The following is a 9,639-nucleotide window of genomic DNA, read 5'->3' as shown; positions in this document are numbered from 1 at the left end:
CCCGTCGGGCCCGCCCCAACCCGAGCGCAAGTCGCCGGCTGCGCGCCCCGCTCCCTGGGTCCCCTCGGCGCTGCGCTCCCGGCCCGCGCGCTTTCATGCGGCAGCTCCGACCCGGCGACTCCCCGTGTCCGCTGCCTGGGACGCGCCCCGACGGCGCCCGGAGCGACCTGCCGACGCCGCCTCCCCCAGCCGCCCGCCGCGCGCGCCCGCCCTGGTCTGGAGCGCAGCGTCCCTGCGGGGAGTGGGTGGGCCGGGCCCGGGGCAGCCCCGCTGAGGCAGGATGTTCACTTCCAAGTCCAACTCGGTGTCGCCCTCGCCGTCCCTGGAGCAGGCTGACTCGGACGCGCTGGACATCAGCACCAAAGTGCAGCTGTACGGCGTGCTGTGGAAGCGGCCCTTCGGGCGGCCGTCCGCCAAGTGGTCCCGGCGGTGAGTGCGCCTCCCGCGCCGCGCGCGGACCGCCGGGAGGGATCCCAGGGCTCAGGGCCTCGGACCCCCTACCACTCCCTTCATCACCGTGCTGCCTCGCCTCCCTTTATGACCTTGGCCTCGCCCCATTTCCCTCTAAGCCGGCTGCCCTGGAAGTTGTGGGTCCCGGGCGGGATCCGTCCCTTTCCCCGGGGCTGGTGGAGCTGGGGGCGCCGCTGGCCTGGGGCGGTGGGGGTTCTCCGTGGAAGGGATTCAGTCTGGGGGGGAGGCTGGTGTGGGCTGAAAGAGTTCGCGGCCGGGGTAGGAGCCGAGCAGACTCCACTGCGGAAGGAGAAGCTCCGGCTCCAGCCAGGGGTAGCCTCCTGGGGCCCCTCGGCCAATTCTGCCGTCTTCACAGCACCCCTCCCCCCGGCCGCAGAGCGGGCTCGGAGGTGCCTCGGGGTGCCCTACCTCCCACCCTCTGCCTGCCCCCTACCCGGGCACACTGAGGGCGCTTCTGACAGACTCAGGCAGGGCGGAAGGGCCAGGAAGGATCTGTCCCAGCCTGGACGAGCTAATGTTGGCAACCCCTCCAACTAGACATTGAAATAATTTTTTTTTTTTAAATAAAACCTGGGCCGTGGGAAAAGAGATCCAGCCCAGGCAGGTGTTTCTCGGTGGTTAGAGCGTTGGGGGTTCGTCAGGGGTTTGATTCCAGTCAAGGGCAGGTACCTGGGTTGCAGGTTCATCCCCGGCCTGGTTAGGGCCCCTGTGGGAGGCAACCAATCCATGCATCTCTCTCACATCCTCACATCGATGTTTCTCTCTTTCCTCTGTCTCCTCCACTCCCCCCTTTCCACTCTCTCTAAAAATCACTGGGGAGTGTGTGTGTGGAGGGGGATATCCTCTGGTGAGGATTAACAAGAGAGAGAGAGATTCCAGCACTTCAGGCAGAGGAGCTGGAACTGAAGGAAGGACTAAGCTGAGGGGGGGGGGAGATCAAGCCGAGATTGAGGGGCGTGAGGGAGCGATGGATGGTCCCATCAGAAGGACTGATCCCTTGGAAGGTGTGGTGGGGGTCAGAGCAGCCTTAGTCTTTGGGCACTAGCTTCCTGGTCCCCAACTCAGAGGCCACTCCCCAGTCGCAGTAGCCACTTTCCACTTAGGAATGGGCCTGAAAGGTATGTCGGTTGGGAGCAATGGATCATCTTCTGGACAGTTTCCCCCTTCAAGGCAATCTCAGACCTGAGATTCGATACTGCAGTGGCCTATAGAACTCGACCCTGGCCCAGCTCCCTGCCCAATGCTCTTTCCCAGCCCACACCATGAGTCAGCCCCTGCGCAGGGGCCGCTAATGTCCCCAGGACCGCAGATCACGGGGATGTGGTCGTGGTGGTTCTGATGGCCTATTTTGATGAATAATTTAATATTTCTACAAGACCACAGAACAAATGGAGCTGTGGGTGGTGTTTCACAGTTTACGCGGCTGCTTTCACGCACACACTTTTATTAGCCCTGCCAGGCTTCTCTCTGGGATTTAGTGGGATATAGGCTCCTTGAGTTCCTGCAAAGCTAAGCTTCTCTTTGATCCCCTAATTGGAGGCCTGGGGCAGCCCGGGGAGCATCTTGGGAGGGGCTTCCAGCATTGTTCTGCCTGAGCTGTAGGCCCCATGGGGTCGGTCCGGAGCAGCCTTGTCTCTACCAGGACACTCCAGTGGGGGCAGAAAGATGCTTGTAGGTTCAGATACCATCAGCAGCACGCCCCCCTACCCTCTCTCCTCTGCCTCTGTTGCTCTAGGCGGCCAACGCTCCTCCATTGGGTCTGGCTGTTGTCCTTGGTATTGCTTCTTGGTCTTGTCATCCAAGACTTCTCCTGCCAGGCATTTTCACCTGATTCCATCCCTAGTGAATGTTAGGAGCCTGAGACCCTCCAGGGTACGTCCCTGACCCCTCTTCACCCACGATGTGGGGACCTGGCTCCGGCACCCAGAGTTGATTCCAGGGCTGTGCGGTTGTCAGGGACAAGGCTCCTGGCTAAAAGCACAGTAGTGAAGCCAGGGAGGGCTTGGAGAGCTGTAGCACCCCCTACCCCGAGAATTTCCCTCAGTGTCCCCACAGCCACTCAAAAACCATCTGGTCTAAGAATTCTAGAGCTGCCACTGTGCAGACTCCCCTTCCTCTGGGGCTCAGGAAAGAACTAGCATCTCTCTGCCCACTCTGGCCTCTGTCCATGTTCCCAGTTGTGGAAATGCACACACACATGGTTTAGTAGCCTTGGGTCAGCAACAGAGCCAACCAGAGAGAGTCTGGGGGTGGGAGAAGCACGGTGCTACACTTAGACCCCTCACTTCCCAGCAGAGCCCCCTGGGCCCCAGTTCCCCATTTGTGAAATGGAGTCTCTAGACCTCCGCTAATTAGCGGACACAGGAAGGCTTGGGGAGGGGGCAGCTCAGGCCCTAACCGCAGAGCTGGGCCATTAGGGCGATCGATGCCCTCGCTAGGCAGCTGAGGGGAGGGGGCCTGGAAAGGCTCCTGGGCTGCATAAATAAGGGATGGGCAGGATGGAGCCAGCTGTGACCAGCTGGGTTTCATAAAACCTCTTCCGCTCAGGTCTGTCTCAGGGCCTCCAGTCCCTGCCACCGAAGCAGCTCTTCCCTTTCTGGGCCGGGAAGATGCCCTTGAGCCAAAGGGCCGGCTTTTTTTCCCCATGAGCAACAAGAGGAGAAAGGAATCAAAAACATTACTTCTCAGAGATAGACAATCAGGGAGAGGTGTTTAGGGGGTAAGGTTGATGCTGACCCCGGCTTACTCTGTGAGCAGCCGAGACACAGGTGCTGTTGGCAAAAACCTGGGCAGCTCAGAGGCAAGGAGGAAAGGACTGAATGTCCCAGCCTCGGCCAGTGCCAGCCCCATGGAGGGCTGGTCCAGCACATAGGTGAACTCATCTGCACTCCTGTCCCTCCTTCCCCCAGGTGTAAGGTGGCCCGTGGGTCCTGTGTGCAGCACAGCAACTGCCTCAGGGAGCTGATTCACAGTATCTCCTAAGTGCCAGGGGAACCATGGAGCCGGGGGCTGCACCCCCAGACCCCCATCTGTTCCTCTGTCTGGAATGCATCTTCCCCTTCCACTTACTCCTAAGATACTCCTATTCATTCTTCAAAACCCTCCTCTCAGAATTCCCTTGGCCAGACACCTAAACCATTCGTTCCTCCTGGTCTGAACTCTTCCTGTATCTCATCCAAACTTACAGTGTCTCAGGGTATCAGTGCCCCTGTCTGGGTACTTTTATAATGTCACCAGGTACTGGGTGTTTTACAATGTCACAGTGTGTCCTGGTGCTTTATGGTGCCTTGGGGTATCCTGGCTCTTTACAGTCTTGCAGTAAACATTTATAATTGCTGCAGCCTCCCACTTACCAGCTGTGTGCTCATTACCTCACCCAGGTCATGTGAGGGATGAAGGAGTTAACATGCATCATGATGCTACTAGAACAAGGCCTGGCACAAAGAAAGAGCTCAGTAAACATTAGTTAGTTTTTAGATTATTGATTTCTACTCACTCTCTCTCTCTCCCTCATTTGACTATGAGCTCCTTGAGGGCAGGGAATCCTCAAGCCTAGGGCCTACCCAAGCATCTGGCTGTACCATGTGATTCCTTCACGCTCTCTGTCCAGAGCCGACCAGAAGCTTGCAGTCACAGCAGGGCCAGGGGACGAGGAGGACCAGGCATCACCGAGCACAACACAGAGAACGTGGGCTTGTCAGCAGACCGAGTTCCCAGCTTGCCGCTTACTGGTTGCTTAATCTCTCTGTGCCTCTCAGTTTCCTCATCAGTAAAACTTGAAAACGAATAGCTCCATCTTTAGAGTTATTGTGAGAGATTTACATAAGATAATGTCAATACAACACTTAGCAAAGTGTGTGTCTTGGCACCTGTAAATGCTCCTTAATCTAGAGGTGAAAATACCATTTTTTAAGACTAGAGAGAGGAGGCAGCCAAGGTTGACATGGACCCCTTACCTCACACACACTCTCCAGCCTTTACCACAGCCCCATGGGAAAGACAAGGAGAGTCCTAAGAGCTGGGGCTAAGACAGAACCTTGCCCAGGACTGGAGTTAGGCAGGGAAAGTGCTGTGTGTTTGGGGGACAGGAAGCTGGCCAGCTGGGCTGGAGCCAGGAGCTCCCGCCGGTAGGAACTGTGTGTGCACAAATGAGAAAGGTCAGGGCAGGCTGCAGCAGACACTGGGCCTAGTAATAATGGATAATAATAGTACTAATAAAAGTCAAAGGTATTGGCTATTTACCATATGTCACGCAGTGTTCTGAGACTTTATGTGAACAGGCTCATTTAATTATTTGGACAATCCTAGGAGCAATAGTTACTATTATTATCCTCAAATTACACGGAGGGACCTGAGGCCTAGGGAGATTAGTGACTTGCCCTGGTCACACTGCTGGTAAGCGGCAGAGCTCTGACCCTGACTACCCCAGCTTTGATACCTACCGCCTCTGGTCCATCTGTTTCTTGCCCAGGTGCCAACATGAGGGAGGAAGCAGACTGTGATGTGCGGAGTAGGAGCAGGGACTCTTGCCGTGGGTTCCAATCTCAGCTCCATCTCTTCCCTAGCTGTGTGACCTTGCACACATTCCTTAACCCCTAAGCCTCAGTTTCTCCTCTGTAAAATGGGAACAAGAAGCCCTACCTTCCAAGAGAGTTACATAGATCAAATACTCTGATACTTGTAGAGCACTTAGCACGGCAGCCGGCACAGGAGGAGACCTAAACTAACGGTGACTATCTCCCGCCCTTGCACAGCCAGCCCAACTCTGCAGGGCTTGTTTGTTAAATCAATGAATGAATCTTCCCAGCAGCCCCATGAGAGAGATTTGCACCCCTATTTTATAGAGGAGCTTGGAAAGGATGACTCAGCCAGCCTGGGAGCTTGCCTGAGGTTGTGGCTGAGGGAGGGAGATCATTGGACTCCAGAGCCCGTGTTCTCTCTCTGCCCATGTGTCTAGTGATCATCTGCCTGCCACCCCCAACCCAAGTCCCTGACACGGTGCTTTGCCCTGAGTCGGGAGGAGGCTCCAGAAGTCGGGAAAGCACGAAGGTATTTGTCTTCGTCAGCTCAGGCTCCCATAGCAAAATACCATAGACGTCAACATCTGTTAAACTGTTCAGTGAAACCACAGAAATTCATTTCCTCGCTGTTCTGGAGGCTGGAAGTCCAAGGTCAGGTGCCAGCAAAGTCAGGCTCTGGTAAGGATCCACTTCCTGGCTTGCAGACGTCTGCCTTCTCACTGTGTCTTCATGTGCCAGAGAAAGACAGAATGCTTCCTCTTCTTTATTTAATTTTTTGTTAATCATCACCCGATACTTTTCCATTGATTTTTAGAGAGAGTGGAAGAAGGGGGAGAGACACAGAGAGGGAAACATGGATTGGTTGCCTCTGGCATGTGCCCCAGACCAGGGCTTGGGGATCGAGCCTACAACCCAGGTACGTGCCCTTGACCAGGATCAAACCTGGGACCCTTCAGTTGCGGGCCTATGCTCTATCCACTGAGCCAAATCGACTAAGGCTGCTTCCTCTTCTTATAAGGCTACGATTCTGTCAGATTGTGGTCCCACTCTTTTGACCTCATTTAACCTTATTATAGTAGGTGAAATTGACTTGTTACATGTCATTTTGCTTAAAGTTGCAAAACCTATCAATGACAGTAAGGGAGGACTTACTGCACCTCCTAAAGACTCCATCTCCAGACATACATTGGAAGTTAGAGCTTCAACATATGGATTGGGGGAGGGGATATAGTTCAGTCCATAACATCATTGAAGGGGACGAGAGGGACCCCCAGGAGGCCACCTGTGCTGCTGGGTTTACACTTTCCTGTGGGTGATATGTATTCAGACCACAGGGATGCATCACTCAGTCTTGTCCTAGAGCCTCTACAAGTTGGTAGAGTGATAAGCACAATCTCATTTGATCCACACAATGATCAGATGCGGTTGGTATCGTCGCCCCCATTCTACAGGCAAATAAACTGAAGCTCAGAGAGTGAGCTTACTTGCCCAGGACCCCCCAGCTGGGAAATGTCAGGTCTGTGTGATGCCAAATCTTTGTTCTTAATGACTGACGTTCCCTAGAAACATCTATCAGCTCACAGGACTGAGGGGGCATAGCCTGCCCTTCAGGAGCCCAACATGATCCTTGGGACAAGATGGGCACACGAGGTGTGGCAGGGGCTCTAAGTCCAGTGCGCAGCCCAATCAGCAAGTGCAGAAGGAGCTCAGACGGCAGTGGGCAGTACGGGCTGGGCTGGTCATCAGGGGTGAGGGGTTCAGCCAGATGAAGAGCGAGAGGGAGGGCATTCCAGGGAGAAGAGCATGGTCTTTGCAGGATCATGCAGGATGTAGTGAGGTGGGAAGCAGTGAGCTCAGTGTCTGGCTGAGCAGAGGCTGAAGGGCAGAAGTGGGGGGAAAGCTGAGAATGGACAAGGGTCAGGTGCTGGAGGGCCCTGAATGTTCTCGCCATCCTGCAGAGGGTGGTATTCATGTGCTCTTTCCCCACTAGGGGTAAAAAGGTCCCCTCTGAGGTCCGCAGCTCCATTTGGCATCTGGCTGGGCCAGGAGGGTGAGTGCAAATAGAGAACATGGGTGGGCGTGAGACACACCAGAGGACAAAGTGTGCTTCACTTTCCTGGGGAGGCCAGATGGCGGCTGGCAGCAGTCCCGGGACCCTCCCCACAGGAGCTGTGGCCTCAGGAAAGATCACAGGGCTGGGGGAATCTTCAGAGAGTCACTGACCTCATCATGCCCACCAGCAACTTTCCAAGCTCCTCACAAGAGGTGTGCTGGTCAGTGGTTAACAGCGGACTCTCGTGGGGTGCCGTGGGGTGGGACAGTGCTTTGTAGCACCTGGTGATTTTCCTGGTGTAAATACTCCCACTGTGACTGATATCAAGCTACCAACACAAAGTCACTGAACTCAGAGCAGAGGAGAGTCGCACTGTTGGCTGTTGTGAGCCCATCTGAGCATGCTCCAGCTGACCACTGTTCCCAGCTCTCCCGGGCCCATCACTTCACCAGTGGCGTTAGCAGGGACCCTGGGGGGAAGGGGCCAGCTACCCTGGGTGTCCCTGAGCCCCGGGGCTTTGAGGCCCAATGGGATCATCTTATCTTAGTCAGCTCCAGTCATTAGTCCTGCGAGGGTCCCCAGGTGGGTCCAAGTGCTCCAGATATGGGCATCAAGGCTGTCGTCCTCCCAACAGTCAGAAAGCACCAGGGGCCCAGAGACCCTAAGTTAGACCTGGTTCCCAGAAGGAGGTTATGGAGAGAAAGGAGTGCAGATGCGACGTACAGGCTGCAGGCCTGGCCCCAGAGCTTGGTTCCCACAGTCATTTGATCGCCAGCCTTCATGATCACTTGTCAAAAGACCCAGCTTGGAATCTTTGTCTATTCCCCCCTATCCCCCCACCTCTCCTTCTGCCCCTCCTGGGATGGACCCTAAGGGACTTGAGACAATGGCTTGGGGACCGATGGTACCCACGAGGAAGTACCACAGGTGCCCTCCTGTGCTGAGGGTGGCGGCTCAAGAGGGATGGAGGAGCCAGTCCTGAGGGCTTCCCACTTCAGCTGCCCACTAGTGCCAGGATCGGGCTGCCTAGGGCAGCAGGCAGCTGGCCAGCTGAGGCCTTTGCCCAGATGTGGAACTGGGTTGGTGAGGTTGAGTCTTGGTAGCCCCCTGGACTCCCCATGTGAGTGCAGGGCCCCCAAGGACGCTCTTGTTGTTCCAAGAATCCTCACCCTTCTCTCCTGGTTGTCCCTCTTTCTTCACCACCTGCTATATAGGTTTTTCATCATCAAAGAGAGCTTTCTTCTTTACTACTCTGAAAGTGAAAAAAAGAGCTTTGAAACCAATAAACACTTCAATATACATCCTAAGGTGAGGGGGCCTCTCCCCAGGGCCACAGTGGGGAGGGCCAGTGGGACACTGAGGGAGGGTGTTAGGGTGGAGGACTGTGGTCTGTGTTCTAACAGAGTCTGAAGGACTAATCCCTCTTGGGGCACAAGACCCCCTGCCCGTCCTGGGCTGGGCCCCCAACCTCCTGTGCCCAGGAGCCTGCCCCGCCCTGCCTCTCCTTTCTGGGAGAGTTCTCGTCTGGCTCCCAGCCTGGGGCCCTCAGCAGGACCTGGCTTTGGCTAAAGGCTCCCACAGACCTTGAGTGACCTGGGCTGGGCGGGGTGAGAGCTGCCTGTTCTGGTTCTTTCTCAGGGCGTCATCCCTCTCGGGGGCTGCCTAGTGGAGGCCAAGGAAGAGCCCAGCATGCCCTATGCCATGAAAATCTCCCACCAGGACTTCCATGTGAGTAAAGCTCTCATCTCAGCCCGGGCTCAGCCAGGACAGAGCAGCTTCTCTGGGATCCTCCAGGTGCCTGGGGGCAACCCCTCCATTGGCCTGGCCTGGGAGGGGTGTCAGTGCCATAGGATTGCGGGGTGGGGGGAGCAGCACTGGGCTTGCAGAGGCCTGGGGCGGCCTCCGTGTCCTCAGAGCGGCCTTCTCTCAGGTGCACCGTGGCCCCTCTTCCTGGCAGGGGAACATCTTGCTGGCAGCGGAGTCTGAGTTTGAACAGGCGCAGTGGCTGGAGATGCTGCAGGAGTCGGGGAAGGTGTAAGTGCTCCCAGCAGGAGGGCAGCCTGAGGTGCAGAAGGGGAAGGAGTGTGGGCTGGACTGACCCTGCTCGCTCTCTCTGCTGGGGGTCCCGGGCGGGCACTGAGGGCCCCAGGAGAGGGCAGGGTGGGGAGGAAAATGTCTGGGCCTCCTTGAGGACAAGGCTGTGGGAGTTGGGTAGGGTGGGCAAGAGCATCTGTGAGGGGTCTCCTAAGTGAACTTTGCTTGCCTAGGGCCACAGGTGGCAGACGTGGACTCCATTTGCCTCCCATTCTCAGAGTGAATCCAGCATCACCAGTAGGACTTGGCTGCCTCCCACCCCCATCTCAGCTCCCCAGGCCCACCATGAATCCTAGCACAGACCAGAGCTTTGCAATCAGGGTCCACATCACAGAAACCTCCAGCCCAACACAGTTCATTCACACGTAAACCCCGGGCCTGGCGCCTGCCTGTTCAAGCTGGGTCATGCTTTTAGTTCAACAAATAACACTGAGTGCGTGCCCCGTGCCAGGCCCTGCGCCGGATGGTGGGCATTCAGTGCTGTAGAAGGCAGCCAGGAAG

At 56.2% G+C, this 9,639-nt stretch overlaps 1 protein-coding gene across 1 annotated transcript in view; it reads left to right on the top strand.

Annotated features, from left to right (window-relative positions):
• Positions 1-280: 280 nt before the first annotated feature.
• PLEKHD1 (pleckstrin homology and coiled-coil domain containing D1) overlaps positions 281-9,639 on the top strand; it is a gene marked incomplete at its 5' end in the record, with an annotated part of 28,568 nt that continues 19,209 nt past the window's right edge. The window contains 4 exons of the mRNA XM_081107629.1: positions 281-429; positions 8,259-8,352; positions 8,683-8,772; positions 9,002-9,078. Of these exons, the coding sequence (XP_080963755.1) occupies positions 281-429; positions 8,259-8,352; positions 8,683-8,772; positions 9,002-9,078 (410 nt within the window). The remainder of the gene's footprint in view (positions 430-8,258; positions 8,353-8,682; positions 8,773-9,001; positions 9,079-9,639) is intronic.

The sequence above is a fragment of the Myotis nattereri genome (genome assembly GCF_964212035.1).
Source record: "Myotis nattereri genome assembly, chromosome: 1".
Taxonomy (NCBI): domain Eukaryota; kingdom Metazoa; phylum Chordata; class Mammalia; order Chiroptera; family Vespertilionidae; genus Myotis; species Myotis nattereri.
This window is presented reverse-complemented; position numbering and strand designations above follow the sequence as displayed.